Source organism: Aedes aegypti, chromosome 1, assembly GCF_002204515.2.
Source record: "Aedes aegypti strain LVP_AGWG chromosome 1, AaegL5.0 Primary Assembly, whole genome shotgun sequence".
Lineage (NCBI taxonomy): Eukaryota > Metazoa > Arthropoda > Insecta > Diptera > Culicidae > Aedes > Aedes aegypti.
Window position 1 is genome coordinate 243,244,061 of NC_035107.1, and position 27,741 is coordinate 243,271,801.

Below are 27,741 nucleotides of genomic sequence, written 5' to 3' on the forward strand. Positions count from 1 at the left end.
GTTTCTGCACAACGTTTGAGAACAAGAGAAGGAATGCCATCCGGACCAGAACCTGTGGACGATTTCAATTCCTTGCTTGCTGATGCAACCATATCGTCAGTGATTATGATTTGCTGCACGAAGGTGGAAAGCCGGGGAACATCTTCAATTGCATCTATAACAATGTCTGGATCGACGTGTTCATTGGTGAAGACGTTACTAAATTGCGTGCGGAACATATCAGCAATGTCTTCTTTGGAATCGGCCTCACGTAAGCCGTCGGACATGGTAGGGGGCAATCCAGATTCTTTCCGTTGTTCATTAACGTGTTTCCAGAAGCTTCTAGGGTTTGCTTTGAGGATGCTTTGCAAATGGTCCTGATGAGCGTTGTACAGACAATCATTCAGCTGCTTATATTCAGTATTCGCTTGCATGTACCGTGCTCTCGTAGAATCTGTACGAAACTTACTATGACGTCTGAGAGCTGCTTTCTTCACCCTCTTGAGATTTTTCAGTTCAGAATTAGACCAGGCTGGTTTCGAAGGTTCACGTTTGACCTTGACGGGAACGTACTGATCTATGCCGTACAACAAGATAGCAGAGATTGTCGAGGCAGCCAGATTTGCATCAGAATCTCGAAAAACGTCGTCCCAGTCAACATTTTCGAAGAAATTGTTCATTCCGTTGAAGTCAGCGTTACGGAAATCGTAGAAAACACTTTCGGAAACGTCGTGGAAGCGTTTTTGCGGACATATCTTAATTTTCAGCAGTATGGGAGGATGATGCCTGCACGTTTTAACAAGTGGCGATGGGGCTTGCATTACCGTACTAGCATAACGTAATTCCTCGCTGACGAAGCACAGGTCTAGCACTCGGGAGTTTTCATTCATAATGCCGACAGTCTGTCAGAGGCAGGCAGTGCTGTACGCGTCTAGTAGCTTTCGGGACGTCAGGCTGATCGTTGATCGAGAGGCAACCGGAAAGAGAGAACCGGAACAGTCGTACTGCCAGGAAATACCACTCAAGTTGAAATCGCCGATAATCATAATGCTGTCTCTTGGTTTCAATTGAGAAACCACCCAATCCAGCGAGTCAGTATGCTTTTCAATCAGAGACTCATCGTTCACCCGATCAGGGGGATGTAAATCACACACAGGTAGAGCGTTGCGTCGACAGTGGTAATAGCAACCCACAATTGCTCGATCGATGATCCGTTAGGAGAATTTAGCACACGAGATTTGAAATTCGATCGAACAGCGAACAAAACGCCGCCTCCGGTACGTTTGTTGCTATTGGAAGCCGACCGGTCTTGACGGTACACGATGTACGAGCTGTCGAAGAGCTGATTCGACAATGTATTAGCGTTGAGCCAGGTTTCGGAGAAAGCGTAGACGTCATAGCAACTATCACTAACGGCCCGGTTGTATTCGGCGAGCGAGCTATTGATACCGCCAACGTTTTGGTAGTACATTAGGATGTTGGATGAAGCTGGTGCAGCTGGTTGATCAACACGTACAGTCCTAGAGGTTGAAGAGTGGTCAGGCCAGGAATTACTGTTACTCAATGGGTACTTGCCGTGGTAGGCAGCTTGGAAGCCCCCATTGCCAGCACTAGACTCAGGACCGGGACGACTTGGATGGCAGGAACGAGAAACCGGCGGCTGATTGTTGATGATGGCAGACGGCGCGACTGAGCTAGGCGGATTCGGGGCTTCCATACTGCTTTGTTTCGGGCGTCCCGGGTCACATACAGCTAAGCTTCCTGCCAGATGATGCGTTGGAATTTGGTAGAGATGTATTTGTCGATATAACAAAACTAGCGGTAGCGGCCGCCTCGATAGCTGCCACCGGAATACTGGAATCGGAAGGGCCATCAGGAAGTGGAATGTGTCGATAAAAAACGTACTTGCCTGGTAAAGCAGGCTGGAGGACCTCGACTACAGACTCGACAGCAGGACCGCGACGGCTACGATGATCGCTGGCAGCGGATGGCCCGACTGAGTCGAGCTGAGACGAGGCCTCCATAGTGCTTTCTAACATGCGTCGCGGTGATCCATCATTTCGGCATCGTCCGGTGGTGAAACATCGTTGTTTGCTGTGCCTTCCTGGTTTGGCGTTGTTTGTGGTTTCCAAAAATTCGACTTCACTCGATTATCAATAAACTCGCGGTAGTAGATTCCTTTAGGCCATGTCGAAGAAGACAGTGCATTAGCCTTGAGATTAGCATTCACCCCAACTTTGAATGAAATGAACGAGAGGGTGTCTATATCGCGTTGTTGGCCGACTAATCTGACAACCTCAATGTCATCTGTGCCAAGACGACGCGAGGCCAAAGCTCGCACTTGCTCAACGGTAACGTCACGAGAAATGCGGGATAAATATAACCAAAATCTTTGCGTAGGCGCGGCGGCAACAATATTCCCCAGGGAAGGTGACAGTGACTCAGAGGTTCCATACATAAGCGGTTTGTGCAATACGTTTAATTTGATATATTTAGTTGTTCACAAAATTCCATGCTAAAATTTACCGGCTAAACCATCTGTAAGAGTTTTTAGCCTTTATTCAGATTCAGTGGCTTAAAATTTTTTGAATAGCTTATTTCTCCGTTTTAGAAACCCAAAAGTTATCAACTTCAAGCAGCATTCCAATGAACACCCAAACGACACTACTAGCATAGGTAATGATGGTCGGGTAAACAGAGGTTCGTCTGAAAAGAGTCTATTCAACATAGCGAATTGAAACCTATCAAGTATCAATTTTGTCTCGATAGTATTTTATTAATCAAAGGACTAAGGTTACTTACTACCGACTTCGTAATACCCATATGATGTCTTGGGATTACAAATTTATGTGGTTTTATATTTCACAGTCTAAGTATAACTGGATGATCTAAAACGTTTGCTTCAATTATTCATTTGTTGACACAATCAATATATTATTTGATTTTCATAGTATTTTTCACTATCCCTTATGACTGTGCTTGATTTCCATCAATTCAATCGGCATTTGTTGCGAAATCAACGATAGCTTAAACTGCAGCAGGACAACCAGGTAGATCGCAATGGTGGCAATGCTCTGTGTCGGGAATGATACAATATGATGGAGTTATATGCTGAACAGTAAAATACCGTTGATCGATAACTTACCGCCGTCAGCAGCTCCCGGTTCACTTCGGCATAACCCTTCAGGCTCACGATAGCCGGATTCATCTCGATTGCCTGTATGAACAGATCGATCTCCTTCTGAGTGGGATGGTCCACCTTCAGCAAGTTGATCCCAAGTAGCGTATCCTGAACACCTTGGGCCACCTGTAGCGTAGCATTGTGGGAACAGTCGCAGAAAATGAACAGCAAGGTCGAACAGTACACCGTGTCTACGATTAGTCCAATTTCCTTGAACGAAAACCCGAACCCGTGGTCGATTACTTCCGACAGGGCTCCGTAGATGGCAATCGTAATGTTGGCAAACATGAAAAGACAATATGTGGAATAAGTTCTAGCGTAGGCGTTTCCCAGGGCTTGCAGCAGCTCGCTGAGGTTCAACCAGAGGAAGCGATACTGCGAAATCATTGCCGCGGTACATTCGATGGCAACGTCCTTGCGGAAACGGTCGGACAAACTGGACGAGGCTACCCGTATTCCGCGACAGTTGATGTACCACAAAGCACTGTTCATGTTCAGCATGGTGATGATGTGATAGTAAGCGGAAGTGTGCCACAAGGCGAATCCTTCCAGGAGGAAACTGAGCGACAAGAGAAACACTATGGCACAGACCAAGCAGCCAATCGAGAACATGACGATGAGGATTTTGAGATGCGGGAATTGGAGGTTGGTTCCCGTAACGCGGTAGTATCGAACTTGAAACGCTCCCCACATCGTTTTGTAGACAGCGACATGTTTTGCTACTCCCCATCCTACGAATGGAATCCAGAAGTGTGGTACCAAGAAAATTATGAACAGAACTCCGTAGATGTATTCGTCGAATTTCTTGGTATCTTGTAGAATCTTAAGCCGTTCGTATCCCACAATGAGTACAATCACAGTGCTAACAACGTAGAAGCAGTAAGCGTAGATCGAGGCCCAGGATCTCCAGTCGAAGGTGATTCTTCCGGGTGACGATCTTAGAATAGGCATCACAGCCAGAGCACGAAACAACACCAACAACAGTTTATGATCTCGGTAGAACTGGTCGTGAAGCTCACAGGTATCTCCATCTGCCGAATTCAACTGCGCCCGGATAGCACGTTCCTTGGCTCGCTGAATCAACTCCGGATCCAGAGTCCCGTTCATCATGCGCTCATCTTTGTTGATATCCCAGGTTGTGCCCATATCGCCGCGAAGCAGCGCGTAGTTGAGCGAATCCTCGAACTCACTGTCTTTGATGACCATTTTCTTTCGCAGGACGTGATAATCAACTGTTCGGAAATTCGATTTCCCCACAACCTTTATAGCAGTTACAGACATGACCCCGTTTCAAAACTTTTATTTCCCCTACTAAAATATTAACAACTGTTCTGTTTGTCTTCAGCTGGACAACTGAAAGTCAAGTTCATGTACGGATACACTCCCGCCGAATGAATGCAAAATCGATCACTTGCTCCAGTAACCGAAGTCGCGCAACCAGCCGAGGCCTTGGACCGTACCAGCCTTGGGTTTGTACTCGCAACCCACCCAGTCGGTGTAGCCGTGAGTTTCCAGAGTGTGCAACACGTACGGATAGTTGATCTCGCCTTCGGTGTTGGGTTCGTTCCGGTTGGGAACCTGGGCCAGCTGAACGTGTCCGATGTGATGGGCGTAACTCCGGATGGCATTCGTCAGGTCACCACGGATGTGCTGCGCGTGGAAAATGTCGAACATCAGCTTCAGGTTCGGGCTGTTGATTTCGTTCAGTGTGGTAATGGCTGTAAGGAGTGGAAGAGATATTGGTGGAAGTCATGGAATTCTAGGTATCATTAGTTTTAGGACAGAAATTCAACTAGTTGGTTAAGCCAGAATTTTCTGAAATGAAGAAAGTCAAGCACCTTTTCTAACAATTACCTTTCTCGTAGCATGACAGATAGTAACCAGGGACGGAGTACTGATTGATGGGTTCAATGACGCCCAATAGGTTGTTCTTCTCAAGGATCGCAGCCGCCGTTTTCAGGTTGTTCAAGTATGTTGCATCGTGTTGAGCCGTCGGAGGACCATTTATCTTCCCAGCCATGATGTGTATTCTGTAAATAAATGGTTGTGGATATTGTTTTGCTCATCAACAATATCAAAAATATCAAAATAGTTGTTTACGGTACAAAGTTGTAGAATGATGATTTTTACAGCACGAGTCGTAAATTTATCCTACGAGGCTTGCCGAGTAGGGTAATTAAGACGAGTGTTGTACAAATCATCATTCTGCAACGAGTTACGTACAACATTTTTTTTTTGCAATTTCGTAGAAGAACACTTGAGGGTATCAGAAATTATATCGGAATGCATTCACCATTATTTATGATTCATTACCCTGAAATAATATCAGTACTAATCATTACCAATCAGTACTTTGTAAAGTTAACGCGCGAATTAATTGTTTTCTTAAATCGAACGTGTCTCGTGTTCTTTATTCTTGGTGAAATTCATTTTTCAGGCAATCCCTACAGAAACTTTTGATACAAACCCTGGAGGGATTCCAAGTGGAAAATGCGAATGAAATCCCTGAAGAACTCCAGATGTAGTTCCTAGAAAACTTCTGATGTAATCCCTGGAGGTGTTCCAGCTAGAATCTCTGAAGAAACTTCTGATGTAATCTCTAGTGGAACTCATTAGGAAATCGTTATAGGAACTCCTGTTGAAATTTCTTAAGAAATTACTGATACGATTTCTGAAGGAATTCCTAATGGAATCCCTTGAGGAACTTCTGATATAATCTCCTGAGGAATTCCAGCTATAATCTCTGAAGGAACTTCTGATGAAATCTCTAGAGAAACACTCGATGGAATCCCTATACAAACTCTTTATGATATTCCTGTTACATTTCCTGATGACACTCCTGATAGAATCTCTGGAGGAACTCCTTATGATATCCTTAGAAGAAATCCTGATGGAATTCCTCGACGAACTCCAGATATAATATTTGAAGGAATAGGGTCCTAAAGCCCTGTCCCAACTTTTGTGCCAAACTTTATTTATTTATGTTTATTATTTAATGTCCAAAAAACATGTTCTTCATGTTTTCCAGACTTTGTTACATCATTTGGTTTAAACTCAAATTTTGAGTGTATTTTGTTTTCCGTGCCCCTTCCGAAATAGTCGATTGAGTGATCGTCAAACATGGTCAAAAGTGTCAAGGTTCATTTATTGACCCAGCTTTTAAATTAGTTTAAATATTATAAAGCCGTCATTTGAGCGGAAAAATGGCTAAAGTATTTGCAGTAATATGCTCTTTCGTGTTATTCAATAAAAACAAGATTTCATTAAACCTTTCAGGACCCTTTTGATCACTAAGTTGCTCCAGAAATTTCTCTTGGAATGTCTCCAGTATATCATTAAAATATAGCTGCTGCGGTTCAAACACTTCTCTAATAATTTTTCAAATAAAATTGACAAATCTGCGTGGATTGTTCAAAACATTATTCAAGGTTAAAATGTCGTTCATCCGGGAAATGCGGGAAGATCACGAGAATTACAAATGACCGGGAAAAATAGGGAAATATCCAGGAAGTTGGAGAACACTCCGAGGAAAATATATACTTCAAGCATAAGACTACCGGTTTATTTCAAGTTCAAGTACTATGGGCGAAACAAAATTATTTTTCCAGAAGGTGTACGACTGTCTGACACAATCGTTCTTCACATCATGAAGTATCATTTCTAGATGGGTACTAAGAAATTCCTAGAGAGATGCTTGCTACATCTCCATTTTGATTCATGAAAAATTTCTAATAAGATTTCTGCTGGAATCCTTACGGAAATCATATCGATAATTGACCAGTTTTTTGAAAGTTCTTTCTAAGAAAAGTGTGTTGTTAATTTATAATATGAAATACCCACTAATTCTAGGAAAGATCCTTGGCTGATTTTGCTTGAACTCTTAGTAGATTCGTAAAGTTTGGCGAAAAGATCAGTCAAATAAATTATTTGGCATATTTTTTGGGAGATATAGTGATATTCTGAACAGATTAATTAAGAATTTCGTTTGGAGGATTTCTGGTGTTGCTGATAAATTTAGATACATCGATTATTCAAAACTTTATTCAAGGTTCAGGGATTCTGTCCGAATTTTTCCATTTGTTTTTTTTTTCAAAACGTCTTGTAGGACATTATTTGGAGATTCTATTTTTTTCAGGAAGAATTTCATCAAAAAATTAGGAGATTCTCGTAGGAATCCAACAAGGCGTAATTAGAACACACACAAGTTTCATTTATACGATTCATTTACACGTAGATTTTTTTTTATTATCTCTGAAACAATCTAAAAAAAATTCTTGAACTTCCCCTGGACAAATGAGTAGAATATTTGAAGGCTTCATTGAGAAATTTTTCCTAAATTTGAAAGAATTCCTGAAGGAATTTTATATTCTTGAAGATGCTCTAAACGGGAATGCTGAGGAAGTCCTAGAGAAATCCATGGAATAATTTTTAGATGGATGACTCCTGATGTGGTTATCCTTAGAAAAAATCCAGATTGGATTACTGAAGGTACATACAACGAAATTCTTAGAAGAATTACTTAGAAAGTTCGTGAAAAAATCTCAAAACAAACTCATGAAGAGATCAGATCTGCGGAGTAATATGTAAATTTTTTTTTTGCGCTGATACATAAACTTGTCGTAATGTCATGAGAATTTCCAAAAAAAGGCCTTAGAATTACTCTTAGAAAAATGTCTGTTCAACTTAGTAATCAAACTCTCATCTCGTGCTTCCTGTTAGGTTTCTTTTAGTATTCATAATTTAAGTATGGTCTCGCTTTTTTCAAGCAAAAGGTCTCTAAAGTTATTATTTCTAATACGATCGTACTACCAGCCCTGATATCCCCAAAGAAAACATACAGAACGCTCTCCAGAAAAATATGGTGGGTACGTCGCTGATGTGTGAACCACATTTTAAGGGAAATGATATTTTTTCTTTAGATCGAATAGAATATTTTTTTCATATCTGACTTTGTGGATTAAGGCTTTTTCAGATCATTTGATAAATATTCTTGATTTTTGTTTTAAAGTGAAAAAAATTATTGATGGGTAAATTTATTTAAAAAAAAAACCTTTTTTCAAAGTTTTTAGTTATCTAAAATTATGATACTGAACGCAAGACTTCTATTATAAGATATTCCTAGAATATGAGAGCAGTTTCATTGATAGTATAGTATGTCAAAGTTAATTTTTAAGGAAAAATAAAGAATTCAGTACAAACAAAAGGTATAGGAAGAGATCCCCAGCTAAAGCTGCTAAATTCATAATTCAAAAACTATTGATCTTATGCGTTCTTGGTTCCCATTTACGACAAATATTATTATTTTTGAAGCGTAAGTCAGTGCGCATCGTACCTTCGTGCTGTGCGTACACGAATTCTCTCTGCTCTTGGAAGTTTTCTTAAAAACTACCTAAAGCAATAAAACAGTACTTTTCAGTGCTAAAATAAAAAACGGTACTTTTCAGTGCTACTTTTAGTACTTTTCAGTACTATTTTTGTACTATTGATCCCTTTGCGATCCTTGTTTGGACCCGTGCCTTCGATTTTTCGTTGGACCCGTTGGCGAAAGCTAGCGGTGGTAATCCTTCTTGGACACCATCTTGGGAAAAAACCTCTAAAAGGTCACGTCTTCTTTCGTTTATTAACTAAACATGGTATCAACAACTAACAAAAGGAAGGGTGGATCTCTGAATTCACAACTTCCTTCCAAAAAAGTGGGATTTAAAACTGTCACTAAACGTGGCAAGAATGGAAGAAAGGACGCTACCCCGGAATGCGAACTTTCTTCCAAAAGTGAAATGAAGAATTGTATCGAAATGAGCAATCAGTTCGATGCTCTAGACATATTTTCCGAACACCAAATCGAAACAGCCTCTAGCCCAGGCTCTTTGATTCAAGTGAGGAAGCAAAGAGTGCCGCCTATCGTGGTCAGTTGTTCCGAATTCGGGGGATTTAGGCAGGAGATCTTGAACTCCATTAGGGGAATCAAGGTTTCCTTCCAAATCGCAAAGAAAGGAGACTGTCGCGTTTTGCCGGAAACTCTTAAAGATCGCGAACTTCTTCTCAAACATCTTGAAGAGAAGAAACACAAATTCTTTACTTATGATGACAAAACTGAACGTTTGTTCAAAGTTGTCTTGAAAGGTCTCTCAAGTGACTATAAGTCACCTGAAGAGATCAAAAATGGAATAAATGATTTACTTGAATTTTCCCCAGTTCAAGTAATCATTATGAAAAAGAGAACCCAATCTGGCATTGTTCGGAAAGGGCTTTCTCAAGAATATTATTTAGTTCACTTTAACAAAAAAGAACTAAATAATATTGAAGCTTTACAAAAAGCAAAACTTATGTTCGATGTCCGTGTGACATGGGAACATTTCCAGAAACCTGAAGGAAATTACCAGAACTCCACTCAGTTATGGTACAAAAAATTGTCGAATGGATGCTAAATGCATGATTTGCGGAGGTTCTTCCCACGCCAAAGACGTCTGTCCAGTGAAGGAAGATACCACCATGTTCATATGCTCTAATTGCGGGGCTAATCATAAGTCAAATTTTTGGGATTGTCCTTTACACAAAAGAATCATTGAGGCTCGTGCCAGGCAGATGAAATATAATATCCGTTACGATAACGGTCGTTTCCGGTATTTGCCTGGTAGAGTATCGAAAAATACTCATTTTTCAGTTGACGATCGCTTGATTAGGAATCATACCCATCAGGAAGATAATAATCATGCTCATTCACAAACTAATTCTAATCCGTCGGGTAGCCGTTCGAATCTTTCAATTTCGAATGTCCCACGGTAAATCCTTTGCTGATATCGGAGCAGGTAATTTGAACTCCTCCCCTATTCGTACTATAAGTACTCATTCTACTTGTTTCAAATCAAATGGAAAAAACCCTACCGCCACAGGTAACATCTACTCCGCCTCTTCGTCTACCGAAAATTCTAATGGGAAATCATCAGACAATGTACCCACTTAAAGTGATATGTCTGCCTCTGATTTTAATTATCTAACTGAACAATTTAATCTAATGATTGATGCAATGTTCAAAGCCACCACTATGACTGAAGCAGTCCAAGTAGGTGAAAATTTACAAATCAAATTGTTATTGGATTACGTTTTTCTAATGGATCCAAATAATAATTTAAATATTTTAAATTGGAATGCTCGTTCTCTGAATGGTATAGAGGACGTTTAGCAGTTATTACTGAAACGTATTTGAAACCTGGATCTTAACTCAAAAGAGATCCTAACTTTTTTGTTTATCGTAATGATCGGCTTGATGGGGCATGTGGGGGTGTTGCAATCATCATTCATAGGCGTATAAAACATCACCTGTTTTCGTCATTTGAAACTAAAGTTTTTGAAACTTTAGGTGTTTCAGTTGAAACACAACTTGGTAAATATACTTTCATAGCTGCCTATTTGCCTTTTCAATGCTCTGGGCAGCAAGTTAATTTGCTCCAAACTGACATGCGAAAATTGACTCGCAATAAGTCCATTTTTTTGTCATTGGTGACTTTAATGCCAAACATCGGTCATGGAATAATTCTCAAAGTAATTCCAACGGCAGAATTTTGTTTGATGAGTGCTCTATAGGATATTTCTCAATTCAATACCTTGATAGCCCTACATGTTTTTCCTCTTCTAGAAATCCATCTTCGATTGACTTGGTCTTAACCGACTCCAGTCATCTTTGTAGCCAATTAGTTACTCATGCTGATTTTGATTCTGATCATGTTCCTGTTACATTTCAAATACCCCATGAGGCGATTCTCAATCCTATCAGCTCCACTTTCAATTATTTACGAGCCGACTGGAATATATATGAAACGTATGTTGACTCTAACCTAGATGTTAACATTTCTTTAGAAACTAAACTTGATATTGACAATGCTCTTGAAACTGTAACAAATTCCATTGTTGAAGCCAGAAGCATTGCAATTCCAAAATGTGAAGTAAAATTTGAATCAGTGATTACCTATAGACGATGATCTTAAACTCTTGATCCGTCTTAAAAACATGAAGAGAAGGCAATTTCAACGCACTCGCGATCCTACTATGAAAATTATATGGCAGGATTTGCAGAAAGAAATCAAGAAACGTTTTGCTCAATTAAGAAACAAAAATTTTGAAAATAAAATTTCTCAATTGGACCCTGGCTCTGAGCCCTTTTGGAAATTATCTAAAATTTTGAAAAAACCTCAGAAGCCAATACCGGCATTGAAAGAGGAAAACAAATTATTACTAACTAATTGTGAAAAAGCTCAAAAACTTGCTATGCAGTTTGGAAGTGCGCACAATTTTAATTTAGGACTTACTAGTCCAATTGAAAATCAAGTTACTCAGGAGTTCGAAAATATTCTCAATCAAGAGAACGTATTCGGAAATGTCTGGGAGACTGATTTGGAAGAAGTGAGAACTATTATTAAAAAAAAATCAAAAATATGAAAGCTCCTGGCGATGATGGAATTTTCTACATCCTCTTCAAGAAACTTCCAGAAAGTAGCTTATCATTTTTAGTTGATATATTTAACAAATGTTTTCAATTAGCATATTTTCCTGACAAATGGAAAAATGCTAAGGTTGTTCCAATTTTAAAACCAGACAAAAATCCTGCAGAAGCTTCTAGCTATCGTCCAATCAGTTTGCTTTCCTCCATCAGTAAACTTTTTGAAAAAGTCATTTTGAACAGAATGATGGTCCACATCAACGAAAATTCAATTTTTGCCAATGAACAGTTCGGATTCCGCCATGGACATTCGACCACTCATCAACTTTTACGTTCCAACAAATCTGAAGGCTATTCTACTGGTCTTGCTCTTCTAGACAAAGAAAAAGCATTCGACAGTGTTTGGCCATGAAGGTTTGATCGTAAAATTAAAAAACTTTAATTTTCCAACATACATTGTTAGAATAATTCAAAGTTATCTGTCAAATCGTACACTTCAGGTTAATTAACAGCCCGAGACGAACCTTGAATTTTTAAATGGCCACAATTCGGAGACCAGTAGATCAATTAATTTGAAATAAATTTTAAAGTAAATGAGGCTAGTTGGTTTTACAATCCTTGGGTGAGACATTCCCCTGATCCCTTCCCCTTTTCTAGGGAACGGAAAAAGCGTGGACATGAGGGGTCCAAAATTAATCTCAAACCGATATCTCAACATCCAAATGAGCTAGAAGTTTGGTGTCTTCGGCAGAGCTATTCAGCAGATCAAAGGCTATCTCGTCAGATGTAATGTCTCATACAAGCATTGGAAGACCAATTAACCGCATTTGCTTCAAAATTTATTTCAAAATAGTGGTCCCGGCAAACTTTGTCTTGCCATCAAGTAGGCTGTTGAAAAATGCCATGAAACATCCCACACAAAATGATGCATTGGTTTTCTTCCGTTTTTCAACTATTCCGGCGGCTAATCCTAAACTTTTTCCTCACACAAACACGTCGGAACCGGGTTGATGTACGTGATGAATCCATTTAATTACACTGAGCTGATTGAGCTTTTTAAATATTTTTAACAATTTTCATGCAACAACAGCTAAAGATTGCTTCATGAGACAATTGAATATCGCAAAATGATTCTTATCTTCATATAAGTTTATGTAACTTATAATATTAAAAAATGGCTTTCGTAAGGTTGAATACGTAAGTAGCCTATATGCATCATTGGCATTTTTTTTCCTATAGGTTCTATTCAAAAGTTGGTGCAAACACTTGTTTTTTTTTCAAACGAAAAATCAAAATTGTATAACAGAATTCACAAATATGACATGCTATGGCAAAAATATTTTTGGCAGTCAATTTGTATGAAAACTATCCGTATAGTGAGCTGATAGGATGCTCTTTGAATTTGAATGTCTATGAGTTATGTAAGACATTTCTTTAAAAACTTCCCCTCTCCACGGTAAGACTGAAAACCGAAAAATAGAAAAATAAATTGCATGGCACGTTAGAAATTTCAATCACCCTCCCCCTCCTCTTATAAAACTTTACGTAAATTATGGGTAGTCCCTAAATGTTCAATGGAATGATTTACAATTGAGTCAACACTTATTGAACGTTTCAAACGAATACTAATGTTCTGAACAAGACATACTTCCTCCTATTAAAAAGCCATCATTCCACTCAACAAATGAATCTGTGTAAAGTAGTTTTCAGATGTTAAACTAACGTTTAAGTTTCCTCACAGTTCATTGCAAATGTTAAGCATAAACATAATTAAGGCCTGAACAAGTGTTTTAGAAAATGATAATTCAACATCGGTATAATAACTGGACAGCGGATCGAATAGAAGCTAAAACTATGATAAATAATCACTTCGTTGGGCAATGAATAGTTAAAATAATTAAATATTTATAATCATCCCAAAAGAGCCACAGTCAAATTTTCTAAAAATGGTCAGAATCAGAACGAAGTGGAAAAATTGTAACAAGCTTGCATATTGTCACCTCTATTCACAGAAGAGAGGATCGATGAAGAAAAATCGATCATATTACTTATGCCCTTATTCTAGCTCACGCTTGGGGGCGGTCCATTTATTACGTAAGACAATTTTTGGATTTTTCCAACCCCCTCTCCCCCATGATAAGATTTTTTGAATGAGAATTAAAAATAAATCGTATGGCACGTAATAAATCTCAACAACAACCCCCCCCCCTTTGCCCGTACGTAATTAATGGGCGAATTATTTTCCACGGTGCATCGTTTTCGAAAAAAAACAAAAACGTAAAAAAAAGCTAGATGCATCGGCCGGGAATCGAACCCGGGCCGCCCGCGTGGCAGGCGAGCATTCTACCACTGAACCACCGATGCTGATGCTAAGAAGGTGACTCAAAGCGCTAATGGATTTTCAAACCTTACATAAAGTCGTACATTTGTGCTGCAGTAGTTTTTCACCATCCATTGTTCATTTGTGCAAGATCTAGGTAGGTACCTATCTACAAGGAGCGTATTCTTCCTGTCTACGTTTAGTAAACATCTCGAGTGCATTATCACTGAATCAACACAATCGCTCTTATCACCACTATCTTATACGTAGGTACCTATATGTGTACTTACTTCCTGCAATGCAAAGCTTTGGCACATTCCACTGTTTTGTCGAGGTTCTTCCTGAAATTGGCCTCTTGACCGGGAATGGCGGCGCAACCACACTGACCTTCCGGGGCATCACCTGTCGTTCAAACGAAACCTTAAGAAATCACAAAAAGGTCGAATGTTCTTCAATGAGCCTAGGAGACCCGTTATACCCAACGCAATGTTGATCAGTATCTGCTCCAGACCGGTTTCCTCGCGCACTTTCACCAAATCGGCGACACTGACGTGATCCGGCGGGAAGACACCCTCCACCGCAGCGAATCCGGCCGCTTTGGCCAACCGGTAACGCTCCAGATAGTCCGCGCTTTCGGTGAACATGAAGTTCAGGTTGGCGCAGAACTTGAGCGACATTCTCGACCTCAGGTGGGATGTTAGCATAGAATCGAACACTCTGAGATGATAACGAATGGGAACTTATTTTCGGGGCCTGTCAGCGATGCTGTTGAGCCGTGAAATGGGAGCTAAGCAAGCCGAGACGACGGCAGTTCGCTCTTTCGCGAGGAATGGTGATAAGCTTTTGACGGGCGGTTGATGAGTTAATTGTTTTCGAGCGACCTCTCGCGCGACCGCAAAGCGAACTGACTGCGATATTGTGAAGTGAAACGCGAATGGCCAAGGGGGGAGTTGGTTTCAGTTCGATGTTGCGCATGTTTCATTGAGTAGCCGGGAGGGATAGTTTCATTCGTGTTTGCAATGCATGTCGACCGTAGTATGCGTGATACACGGTGTGCATCCATACGATAAAGTGGCCAGATTAGATGTTTCTCCAAAGTGAGACAAAATTTTACATTTTCAATAATGTTGGCAGTTTTATAGTGAAAAATATGTCGTAAGGTGGAAAGGTGCACAAAAAATACAATTTGTTAGAAATTTCAATCATTCTATTAGGTCACGAATAGTTTAGGTGAAAAAATATTACTTAATAGTTATTTTTGCAATAAGTTGCAAAATAAAAATTTTATCCAACGTGACTTGCCAAGAATACGAAGAGTGTTGAAAAAATAGAGTTCTAACAACGAGTTGCCCATACAACATTTTTTTTTCAAATACGAAAAATATCTAGTAATCCAACAAGAGAATCTATCCTATTTTCACTCAGAATTTTTAGCCCTCTAAAACCCAACCACGCTTTTAGACGGGGTATGTTTTAGAATTGTGTGTATTTTTGTTAGCTTTGATTTCAGTAAATTTTATTGTTGACTTAAACCCAAGGCCATAATACTCATATTTGGAATGTTTTATAGGACTTTTGGAACATTTTTGTATTTTTGAATGTTTGAAAAATTGTATTATTTTGTAACTTACATAACCTGGGTCTAAATTAAGGTGTTTTATACACTTTTGTATATTTTATATTTTTCTACAATAAGTTTATCACAGAAGAAGAGCCTGGTGGAATTGAAATAATTTCAAATCGATTGTTCCTTTGTTACATGGAAAATAAAATATGTTCCAGAAAAACATAAAAAATTGTATATTTTCAAAGCTTTTTGAAAAACTTAATTTTTATTATTGTCAAAATTCGGTACCCAGAAGTTGAAGCCTATTCTAAAAATTCTGATGTACCACATGGCTTCTACCAAATGTTTGAATTTGAGGTAACTGAAAATATTTCTAGCGGGTTTTTGAGTAATAAGCTTTTATGTTTTTGGTATCACTCCAGCCGAGACAAAATTTTAAAAACATCAAAAAACATCGTGTTGTAATTTTTCGATTTCTCGAAGAGAACTCAACTGATTTGAATGAGTTTTTCAGAGAAGCTCCTTATTACCATTGACATTGTATAGCCCGCATTTTATTTTTTCGATAAATCGACTAAAAACAAACTGGCGGCCAAAGGTATTTTATATGGGAAATGTCGGTCCTCCAAGGAAGACCGGAATATCTGCAAAACTAGATGACCAACAGTCAATACCGACAAAGAATCCAAAAATAGAAGTTTTTTGAGAACTTGTGTGAAAAATGGTGCAAAAATATCGAGAAACAAAAAAGTTATAGCGATTTGTATGTTGTTTATTGGTGAAAAATAAAGCTGCCGGTAGAGGGATTAATCCGGATGCCGTGGGAACCGCTCAATGGCCTCCGGAATGTGCCCCTTGGCCATTCTGCCATTTTGCTCTTTCAAAAATGGCCAAACCTTGGTCCCTTCGGCACCAATTCTGAGCGACCAATTTCAACCAAACCAAGTTTTATAGCTACATTCACAAAATATAGGCCTAGACGATAATTTTGAGTATAAAAACGGTTAAAAAACGGCTGCGAAATTCGTAGGCCAAATCCGGGTTAATATGACTCGAACACATTAAACGTAACTTTTTTTGAATACCTTAGGAAGGTTTAGGATTTTATCCTGTTTTAACAGAACAATGATAAATTCGTATGGTTTTATCGCACTACTTCAAAACAAGAAATGTTTCCTAAAGTAGCGACACAAATTCAGGCTAACATTCTTAAATTATTACTTGTTTAAATCGTCAACAAAAATGTTCAAAATGTCAATTTCACCTGCACTATGTGGATTAGTGGTGGTAAAATGAACATGTAACAAAACAAACGTGTAAAACGAAGACTTGAAAAAAATCCACATTGCCAAAAATGTATATCACGGAGAAATGTTTTTGTTGAAATCAAACGAAATCTAGTTAATTCCAAACTAAATTCAACCTTATATATTGCACAAACAAAATATTAGTTTACTCTTACATTGTCACTTGGTTGGAACAAACTAAATTATTGAGTTGAAGTTTTTGCGAAAAATAAATTAAATTCAACAATTTTTTGTTTGCAACAACCAAAATTTTGGTTGTTTCAAACAAACAAATTTGTTGTTTAGATCAAACAATCGTTTTGTTGTAAAATGAAGGTTGGTTTTTCTGTTTTTTTTTGTTGTTAGCACCCCCCACTGGGCACAACCCTAGTGGGCTTGTCGACAGGTCTGAGAAATGTCAAAAGCAATTGAAGTTTAGGGATCAAAAATCAAAGAAGAAGAACTGAATTGACGCTGAGAGTTGCTAAAATTTGGAATAGTTGTAAAATCTATTGGAAATTGGAATTTAAAGTGAATTGAAAATAAAATTAAGCCTAAAGTTTTCGGATTTGTAAGTAAAAATGAATTAAATTAAATTATATGATGATTGAATGAATTTATCGTAAATAGGCTAGAATTCACAACGCCAGAATAAAATATTTGTCAGGTCACAGAAACCACATGAAGAACATCAATAATGTAAGTAGTTGTATGGTTAACAAACTTAATTCAATAATTGAATAAATTATTTCCAGTTTTGAGCTGTATGCTACAAAAAGGTGTATTTCTTCTACGTGTCCTGAACAAAATTCTCAAAAATTATTGATATGAAACCTGCAGAAGACGGACATAACCTTGAAAAGACCGGCTATGATTGTGCGCACTGCGAAAAGCTGAATCATGCAGATGATAATATGGTGCTTTGCGAGAAATGCCAAAAATGGTTCCATTTTATGTGTGCTGGAGTAACGTCGGACATCGAGAAGCTCCCTTGGTCGTGTGATGATTGCCGAAAAGCGAGCAAAACAGCAGACAATACCTCCAATCAAGGCGAAAGTGGTACAATATTGGAAGTTTCCGATTCGACGGACCAACGAGCAAATAACGACACGAAGACGTCGACGGCCGACGAGGATGACGAAGAAGAACGGAAGCACCAGAAGGAGCTATTGCTGATGAAACAAAAATTTGAGCGGCAATTCGAAAGGGAAAAGGAGAAAATGATGATGCAGATCCGTCTGGAGAGAGAAATGCTGGAAAGAAAGAAAGCTGTAGAAGCGGAATTACACAAGATGCGGAGCGAGCTGTACGAAGAATTTCATGGCAGTCTCGACCCCTTGGACCAGGAGAAGGGCGCCATAGGTGGTAACATCGTACCAAGTCAGGAGCACATTGAAGCGGATTTGGAAAAGTTGTGGAGGGATAAGCTGAAATTCCAAAATGATCAGCTCAGGCCTGTTGCTGATCCCCGGGGAGCTTTTCCCAAATTCTCCACCCCAAAGACGTGCCAACGCAACTGGGTACCATCAACAATAATCAAGAGTCGTCAGAAAGTGGTCCAAAAGAAGTAACGCCGCTTCGAAACCCGCAAGTTCCAGCAAATAAGGTAAACAAACCGTCTTTACCGATTCCTTCCTTTTGTCAACCGGAGGTTGATTCACCAAACGAAGTACTGATGCATCAAGAAAGCCAGCCTGTTACGAATGCCAATCCGATACCAACAGTCTTGAATGATCGTCGACATCAGGTACCAACCGTATATCAAGAGCAAGAGTTAACAAGAGTCCAAATCGCAGCTCGAAAAGGACCCTTCGCTAAGCTGCCAGTGTTCACAGGCCGGCCAGAAGAGTGGCCACTGTTTATCAGCAGCTTCAACAACGGGAACGCGGCTTGCAACTGGACTGACCTGGAGAATCTTGGAAGGCTTCAAGAAAGCATCAAAGGGCCTGCACTGGAATCTGTTAGAAGCAGATTATTGCTGCCGGAATCAGTTCCAAGGGTGATCGAAACGCTACGGCACCTCTATGGCGGACCGGAACAACTGCTTCATTCGTTGATGCAAAAGGCGAGGAGAGCAGATCCACCTCGTACTGATCGTCCACCTTTATAAGTTTTGGAATGATTGTTCAACAACTATGTGACCACCTGGTGGAATGGTCGACCATCTCGTAAACCCTATGCTCATTACAGAGCTTGTAGAGAAGTTGCCACCTAGCACGAAAATGGAATGGGTAAGACACAAGCGTCAACAGCCAGCAGTGGACCTCAGCACGTTTTCGAATTTCCTTTCCGAAATTGTTTCGGAAGCAACGGAGGCCACACTCTACACCAATCCTCGAATCGACGGGCGACCCAATCGGGAAGGCAAGGAGAAAAGGTGTAGGATCAAGGAAACTGAAGGATTTCTAAATGCACATGTAGGAGTGGAGCAGTCATCGATTCCATCGATAAACCAGCACAATCGCAGGCCGTGTCGTGGATGCAATAGTATGGAACACCGGACCCGTGTCTGCGAGGATTTTCGTAAGTTGGTCTGGGGCGATAAAGTAAAAATTGTAGAGAAGTGGAAAATTTGCAAAATGTGTTTAAACGAACATGGCGAGTCACGCTGCCGATTTAAGGGACACTGTAACGTCGGCGAATGCAAGGAAAGGCACCATTCCCTTCTGCACCCACCAAACTCAATTGCACCTCTACCTACAAACTGCCACGTACACAATTCGGAACAACATCCTGTTATTTTTAGGATGGTTCCGATTAAACTACACCACGAAGGACGAAGCTGTGACGTCATTGCGTTTTTAGATGAAGGTTCTTCTTATTCCCTTATGGAGGGTAGCGTTGCCGATCAATTAAAGCTAAAAGGCGCATGGGAACCGATACTTGTGAAGTGGACAGCAGGTATGAGTAGACTAGAACGAGAATCTAGGCGTGTTGATGTCTCTATTTCATCAAGTGGATCGAACGAAAGGTTTCTCCTGCGAAACGTTCACACCGTCCAAGAGCTCCAATTACCAGAGCAAAAGATCCGGTTCGCCGAAGTGGCGGCTCGTTTCAAGCACCTTTGTGGGTTACCAGTAGCCGATTGCCTAGGTGGTTCTCCGAAAATTCTTATCGGCCTAAAACACCTACACGTGTACGCGCCTCTGGAGTCGCGTATAGGAAATCCAGGAGAACCAATTGCAGTCCGTACGAGGCTTGGCTGGACAATATACGGCCCTCAAGGAAACGGTAATGTGGCAACGGAATTCGCTGGGCATCATACGGCTGGTGAATTGTCAAATATCGACCTCCAGGAACTTCTTCGAAAACACTTCACGTTGGAGGAGTCTGGCTTGATTGTTAAAGTTCTACCAGAGTCCAACGAAGATCGTCGAGCTAGAATGTTGTTAGAACAAACGACCACACGAGTCGGTGAGCACTTCGAAACTGGTCTTTTATGGAGAAACGACCAACTTCAACTACCGGATAACTACCAGATGGCACTTAAGCGAATGAAGAGTCTGGAATACAAGTTAGCAAAAAACCCAAAACTGGCGCAAAACGTGGAGAAGCAGATTGAAGTCTATCAACGAAAAGGATATGCCTATATCGCTACTAACGAAGAATTGATGGAAGGTGAAGCAGGCAAGGTTTGGTATCTTCCTTTAAACGTTGTGCTGAACGTGAAAAAGCAGGGAAAGGTCCGGCTTGTCTGGGATGCTGCGGCGGCAGTACAAGGGCGGTCGTTAAATTCTGAGCTGCTTAAAGGTCCCGATCTTTTATCTAGCCTTCCATCCGTCATGTGCCCCTTCCGCGAGCGGCCAATCGCCTTTGGTGGTGATATTGGTGAAATGTACCACCAGGTACGCATTCGTGAATGTGACAAGTCAGCCCAAAGATTTTTGTATCGGCCGAATGCTTCGGGACCCCCAACCATTTATGTCATGGATGTCGCCACTTTTGGCTCAACAAGTTCGCCTTGTTCTGCTCAATATATTAAAAATTTAAATGCCCAGGAGTATGCTAAAGAGTTCCCTGATGCGGTCGAGGCTATTGTCAACAAACACTATGTCGACGACTATTTGGACTCAACGTTTACAGTTCGCGAGGCTATCGAACGGGCAAATCAAGTAGCTTTCATCCATTCAAAGGCCGGATTCAATATTCGAAATTGGGTTTCGAACAGTACGGAATTTCTCCAACATTTCGATGGACAACCGGATAATCGATTGATCCACTTCAACTGCGACAAGTCCAGCTATACGGAAAGGATCTTAGGTATGTCGTGGAATACTTCGAAAGATGTCTTCGTGTTTGCTGCCGTTCTGCGTGATGACCTGCAATCATACCTAAGGGGAGAGAAGCTGCCAACCAAAAAAACATTGTTGAGTATCGTCATGAGCTTTTTTGATCCGCTGGGTCTGTATACGTTGTTTACTGTCTTTGGAAAAATGATCATCCAAGACCTTTGGAGGAATGGCTACTCATGGGACGAGATAATAGACGCTGATTCAGCGAAAAAATGATCCAGATGGATAGCGTTGGTGCCTCAAGTACAGGCTATGGAGATCCCGCGCTGCTACTTCTCAAAAGTGAAACCGTCTGACTATCAGAACCTTGAACTGCACGTATTTGCAGACGCGAGTGAGGAGGCCTATGGATGCGTCGCTTATTTTCGAATTTTCGTGAACGGACAACCGAGAGTAGCGTTAGTGTCGGCGAAATCCAAAGTGGCGCCGCTACAGTACACATCTATCCCCAGAATGGAACTCCTCGCTGCGGTACTCGGTGCTAGATTAGCTACTGCTGTGAAGGCCAACCACTCGGAGAAGGTGACGAAGGTCATTTTCCATATTGACTCCGCAACTGTGCTTTCCTGGATCCATTCAGACCACAGGAAATATAAGCAGTTTGTTGCTTATCGCATAGGGGAAATTCTGAGCCTTACTAACCCACATGAATGGATTTGGGTCCCCACAAAAAACAATATAGCTGATGTGTTGACAAAGTGGGGGAAGAATGGCCCACCGCTAGACTCTGATGGAGAATGGGTGCGTGGTCCTGAAATTCTTTACAAAGCGAATGAAGAGTGGTTCGAACGAGAATTACCAGCTCCGGGCGTGAGTGAAGAATTGCGAGCTCATCACTTGTTCCACGAAATTGTGTTTTCACAGAACCTGGTAGATACTACTCGATTCTCGCGCTATGCTATTCTGGTTCGAAGCCTTGCTTGCGTATTTCGTTTCATTTCTAACTGCCGGAAAAGGGTTCAAGGGCAGCCGATCGAAACCTTTCAAGCTAATCCAAAATTGGGAAAGTCGGTTATACGTGATGTATTTTCCAGAAAAGTTCCTCTTAAACGTGAAGAATACCGACTAGCTGAGAACTACTTGTGGAGAACAGCGCAGCAAGAAGGTTTCGCTGATGAAAGGAAGACGCTGTTGAAGAACAAAGAATTGCCACAATCTAAGTGGCATTTCATCGAACGTTCTAGTCCGCTTTATAAATTGGCTCCTTTCCTTGATGAAGAAGGCGTGATTCGTATGGAAGGTCGCTCGGCTTATGCTGAATTCATTTCTTTCGAACAGCGGTTCCCAATCGTGCTGCCAAAGTGTCACGACATTACCTCAAAACTGCTTCTACACTACCACGAAAAATTTGGCCATGCAAACCGTGAGACCGTGGTGAATGAACTGCGTCAACGGTTCTATGTCCCACACGTTCGGGTGGCCATTTTGCGAGTGATGAAAGATTGTTCGCGGTGTAAGATCCAAAGATGTCGTCCAGAAGTTCCTCGGATGGCACCACTCCCAGTGCAGCGCCTCACTCCTATGTTACGTCCTTTCAGCTATGTAGGGGTTGATTACTTCGGCCCTGTTGTCGTTACGGTAGGACGACGGTCCGAAAAAAGGTGGATCTGCCTGTTCACATGCCTTGTAACCAGAGCCATCCACATGGAAGTGGCCCACAGCCTAAATAGCCAATCGTGTGTTATGGCTATTAGGCGGTTTATTTGTAGAAGAGGTGCCCCTCTTGAAATATTTTCAGATAATGGCACAAATTTCTTGGCTGCGAGTAAAGAGTTGAGTCAACAGGTTCGGTATATTGAATTAGAATGTGCTGATATATTTACCGATGCTAGAACTCGATGGAATTTTAATCCACCAGCAGCGCCCCATATTGGTGGAATATGGGAGAGGCTAGTAAGGTCGGCAAAGGAAGCACTGAAAGCTCTACACGATGGTGGGAAATTAACAGACGAAATCCTGCTTACCGTTTTAACCGAAGCTGAAGATATGATTAATTCACGCCCTCTCACGTACGTACCACAAGAATCAGCTGACGTTGAAGCTCTTACACCGAACCATTTTCTCCGTGGACTGCCTTCGGGGGAGCAAAACCAAGTTAGAACTCTAACGAATTCGGCTGAAGCTTTACGGGATAACTACAAGCAGTCGCAAAAGTTGGCAGACGTCCTGTGGCAAAGGTGGTTGACGGAGTATATACCAACGATTAACCATCGTACCAAATGGTGTAAAGAACAAGATCCGGTTAACGAAGGAGAACTCGTGTATATAGTCGACGGAAACAACCGAAGGACATGGATCAGGGGCATCGTGGTGAAGGTCATCAGAGGAATCGATGGAAGAATACGTCGAGCATTGGTGAAAACATCCAAAGGAGTGTATCGACGTGCAGTCGCCAAGCTTGCGGTGATGGAGCTTAGGAGTAAATCTGATCCAATATCTGATTCTGGACCAGAGTTACGGGAGGGGGAATTGTTAGCACCCCCCACTGGGCACAACCCTAGTGGGCTTGTCGAACAATGACAGGTCTGAGAAATGTCAAAAGCAATTGAAGTTTAGGGATCAAAAATCAAAGAAGAAGAACTGAATTGATGCTGAGAGTTGCTAAAATTTGGAATAGTTGTAAAATCTGTTGGAAATTGGAATTTAAAGTGAATTGAAAATAAAATTAAGCCTAAAGTTTTCGGATTTGTAAGTAAAAATGAATTAAATTATATTATATGATGATTGAATGAATTTATCGTAAATAGGCTAGAATTCACAACGCCAGAATAAAATATTTGTCAGGTCACAGAAACCACATGAAGAACATCAATAATGTAAGTAGTTGTATGGTTAACAAACTACGTGTCCTGAACATTTGTTTTATAAAAAAATAAATAAAACGTAGAGAAGTACATGATGTGTATTTTAAAAACAAATAAGATACAATTACAATGATAATTAAGTATTTAGCGAAGTATTGGTTGTCCAGGGGCCTTCCTTACCCAAGTGGTTAGAGTCCACGGCAACAAAGCAAAGCCATGCTGAAGGTGTCTGGGTTCGATTTCCGGTCGGTCCAGGATCGTTTCGTAAAGGAAATTTCCTTGACTTCCCTGGGCATACAGTATCATCGTACTTGCCACACGATATAAAAATGCGAAAATGGTAAATTTGGCAAAGAAAGCGAGGACGTAAAGCTAAGAAGAAGAAGAAGAAGAAGAAGATGGTTGCCCATTATCTGAAAATTGATGCAGTAATGAACTAGAGCTGTGTCACCCAATAAATTCAAATGAAATCAAATGAAAAAGAGAATAATATGCATCACTTACCATACAAAACCTCTTGGAAGATTTAACAGGCCAAATAATCTCCACAATAAGAGTTTTTATATTTCCCACAATCAACATTATTCAACAACGATAAAAAGCGTACTTCACAGTATTTCGTGGTTTCATTTTTCAAACCACATAGGGGAAAAGCACCAATTTTCAACCCAGCACTAATTTTCGACCCATCCATACGATTTTGGCCTACTTTGTATGAAAATCCGAAAATTGGCACATAATTCTTGTGGGTCGAAAATTAGTGCTTTTCCCCTAACGGTTTAGTTTGATATTGAAAATTACTTGAATCTACCTAAAGCTTTAGTTTGAATCTCAGATATCAAAACAAAAGTAAACAACCTAATGAATGATACGAACAAATTAAAGCTTAATAGAAATGAAAAAAAAATTGATTTGTAACTACCAAAATAATTGTTTGATTTAACAAAATCCCAAGATAGAAACAACTATTTTATTAGTTCATTTTCAATGCAATCATGAATTTGAAACAATCACACGCAGACCTAAAAACAATCAATATTGTAGTTTGAAATTCAACCAAAAAATTGGTTGTTTCAAACTGTGTTGATTTTTCTCCGTGATATAAATGATTGTAATTCATAAAACAAATCTGATTCAGCTTTTGTAAAGGTTTTATAGGACATTTTTTTTTTAAATTACACCATGAGCGGCATTTATACGTTAAATAAAACTAATTAATAGTTAAATAAATAAATTGATGCATGATTGTACTGTTATTTTGTGATATAACTAGTGGTCATATTTTCTTATCATTTTAATTGCTTTACGAGGATCCTAGCTAAGTATTAATTTTACCATAACATGCTTTTGAGCAGAAAATTGTAACTTCAATGTTAAAAGCCCCTAGTAGCACACATGTTTTAAATGAGGCAGAATAACTCTTATATGACCAAATCTGGTCATATAAGAGTTATTCTGCCCCGATTATAACATGTGTGCTACTCGGGGCATCTCTTATTTCCTCCCTCTCCAACTATATTATAACCATTATGACGGTATGTGATATGGAATCATTATCATGTTTACCTCATTGGGTATCCTTAATTCGTGCGAGTTACATAATATATTTTTTTAAACGTAGTTTATGAATATTTTGTTCTTCTTTAAAGTTGCTATAATAAAGACTTCTCTAAAAATGATGATCACTTTCATGGTTTGAGTGAAATACGGGACGTTTAGCTGGACACTTTTCAACACGGGGCAAAATGTTCAAATTACGAATCTGTCTCTTGTCCAGGACGTCTGGTCACTTTACTATACGATGAAGGTCCTTGTTATTTATGGCATCGCCATATCTTTCACCATTCGAAATCAGGGTATCGATGCTATAGTTTGCCCAGGGGGCAGAATTTGCCCATTTCAGAGTACATGTTTGCAATATACAAGTTAAAGTCATCGAGCATTCAACTCTGCCACTGTTAAATATGTAGATGAAATTGCATTATTTTACGGAACAATCCTTTTGGAAACAGAGTGTACAATAAATAATTTCCATGAATTAGTTGGCCGTAAAAAACGTGTTGTGAACAGAGACAGCGGAAAATACTATCCAAGTATGTTAAACGACGTTCATGACGTAGTTATCATTCGTTAGTTCTAACATCAACTTTTCTTCTCACTTTCCTGTATTATGCTTAAGATTTGGTGTAAAAATGATATTTTTAGTGATCTTGCCAATTGGGATTCATATTTGGAGTTGAATTATACGCTCCTGTGATCATCTATTTTGCGGCAGCCATGTGCGAGATTGTACGGCGAAGCAGGTGAAGTCTAGACAACAGATTGATTCGACTCACAGAGGCGGGCGGTAGTGAACTCAGCTAGAGTTTTATTTATTGCGTCGATCTGTTTCTTCAAGTCTGCGATACAGCGTTGGGCAAATTTGTCTAGAACATCGATGTTACTGAATCGATTCACATTTGAACTGCCGAATCGATTTAATCGAATCGTTTGAATCGATTCGAATCGTATGCAAATTGAAGTTTAAGTTAAGTTTGAAATTAGACCAAATGCATTTGCATTTGATTTCTACATCTTTCAATCAAATCAATTTTGAAAATCAATCGAACAGATTTACTACTTCAAGGCTAGTTCAAAATTTGATTTCTTTTCCACCAACTCATTAAGAAATATTTATCGAATATATCAAAATGAATCGAATAAAAAAATCGAATGAGAAGAAGCGATTCACCCGATTTTAGGTGATCTAAACATCGGTTCAAAAAATCGAATAATCGGAATGACGGATTCCATGTCAAATCGGTCAGTCACAGAACTCGACCATCTTCGATTTGGATTAAATTTTGCACATGTTTTTGGTATGGTAGAATAAGTGTTTTCCATAGAAAAATTGATCATTTTGACTCAAGTGTAACTTTTGAAAATGGCACATAATTTTTTGCATGCAGCTTATTTCAAAAATTATAACTCCGATACTGTTGATTTTAGAGAAAAATGTTCTATGAAGAAGTTGTAGTGAACCGTTTGGACTATAAGAAAAAAATATACACTGAAAAAATATTTTATTTATTTTCATAGAAAAATCAAAAATAAAACTTAAATTTTTAATTACACAAAAACCCCATTTTTAATATTTTTTAAATTTTCACCAAAGAATCTTGATAGTAAAATGATGTTGAGGACAAAGTTTCATGATGGAGAAATTTTTAATAAAAAAGTTTTTCTAAGAACAATTTTTGGTCGGTTTTCAAAATTTTGATTTTTTGTCAGAATAAATCCGTTAGCATCCTGAAATGATTCTAAGTCATAATGATTATAAGAATAATTTCTCTAGAAGTAGAAATTTTCGAATTATATCGAGTTTAATGCAAAAATATTGTTTAAATATTGAAATAGACCATTTTTATTATTTATTCGCGTTTCTCCATTAATAATAATACGTTTTCGAGAGTAAAGACCATATTCCTTTCCACTTACTTATTTTCCTTGATGGAGAATCACGAATAACTAATGAAAATGGCCTATTCTAATATTTAAACAATATTTTTTGCATTAAACTCGATATAATTCGAAAATGGCTACTTCTAGAGAAATTATTCTTATAATCATTATGACTTAGAATCATTTCAAGATGCTTACTGTATCAGCAGAACATATTTATTCTGACAAAAAATCAAAATTTTGAAAATCGACCGAAAGTTGTTCTTAGAAAAACTTTTTTATTAAAAATTTCTCCATCATGAAACTTTGTCCTAAACATCTGTTTGCTATCAAGATTAAATGGTGAAAATTTAAAAAATATTTAAAATGGGGTTTTTGTGTAATTAAAAATTTAAGTTTTATTTTTGATTTTTCTATGAAAATAAATAAAATAT

At 39.4% G+C, this 27,741-nt stretch overlaps 2 protein-coding genes and 1 non-coding gene across 3 annotated transcripts; all 3 read right to left on the minus strand.

Annotated features, from left to right (window-relative positions):
- Positions 1-2,554: 2,554 nt before the first annotated feature.
- LOC5580083 (gustatory and odorant receptor 22) lies at positions 2,555-4,404 on the minus strand. Its single transcript, XM_001654789.3, has 2 exons — positions 3,125-4,404; positions 2,555-3,053 (listed from the first exon to the last, which is right to left on the minus strand). The coding sequence occupies exons 1-2, from the start codon at positions 4,364-4,366 to the stop codon at positions 2,940-2,942; spliced, it is 1,356 nt and encodes a 451-aa protein (XP_001654839.2). The 5' UTR covers positions 4,367-4,404; the 3' UTR covers positions 2,555-2,939.
- Positions 4,405-4,431: 27 nt separating this feature from the next.
- Positions 4,432-14,856, minus strand: LOC5580084 (putative hydroxypyruvate isomerase). Its single transcript, XM_001654790.2, has 4 exons — positions 14,396-14,856; positions 14,208-14,319; positions 5,015-5,190; positions 4,432-4,878 (listed from the first exon to the last, which is right to left on the minus strand). Exons 1-4 carry the CDS (start codon positions 14,619-14,621, stop codon positions 4,568-4,570), a joined length of 825 nt encoding a protein of 274 aa, XP_001654840.2. The 5' UTR covers positions 14,622-14,856; the 3' UTR covers positions 4,432-4,567.
- Positions 13,891-13,961, minus strand: Trnag-gcc. The gene has a single exon. It is a non-coding gene; the product is annotated as a tRNA-Gly (tRNA).
- Positions 14,857-27,741: the final 12,885 nt, after the last annotated feature.

Bases quoted from the DNA above. Each gene is read 5' to 3' on its own strand.
- LOC5580083 (XM_001654789.3), bottom strand. From the start codon at position 4,366: ATGGTCATCAAAGACAGTGAGTTCGAGGATTCGCTCAACTACGCGCTG. The intron at 3,054-3,124 runs GTAAGTTATCGA...TTCCCGACACAG, and splicing joins ACCGGGAGCTGCTGACGGCG to AGCATTGCCACCATTGCGAT.
- LOC5580084 (XM_001654790.2), bottom strand. From the start codon at position 14,621: ATGCTAACATCCCACCTGAGGTCGAGAATGTCGCTCAAGTTCTGCGCC. The intron at 14,320-14,395 runs GTATAACGGGTC...TTTGAACGACAG, and splicing joins ACTGATCAACATTGCGTTGG to GTGATGCCCCGGAAGGTCAG. The intron at 5,191-14,207 runs GTAAGTACACAT...ATTTATTTACAG, and splicing joins AAAGCTTTGCATTGCAGGAA to AATACACATCATGGCTGGGA.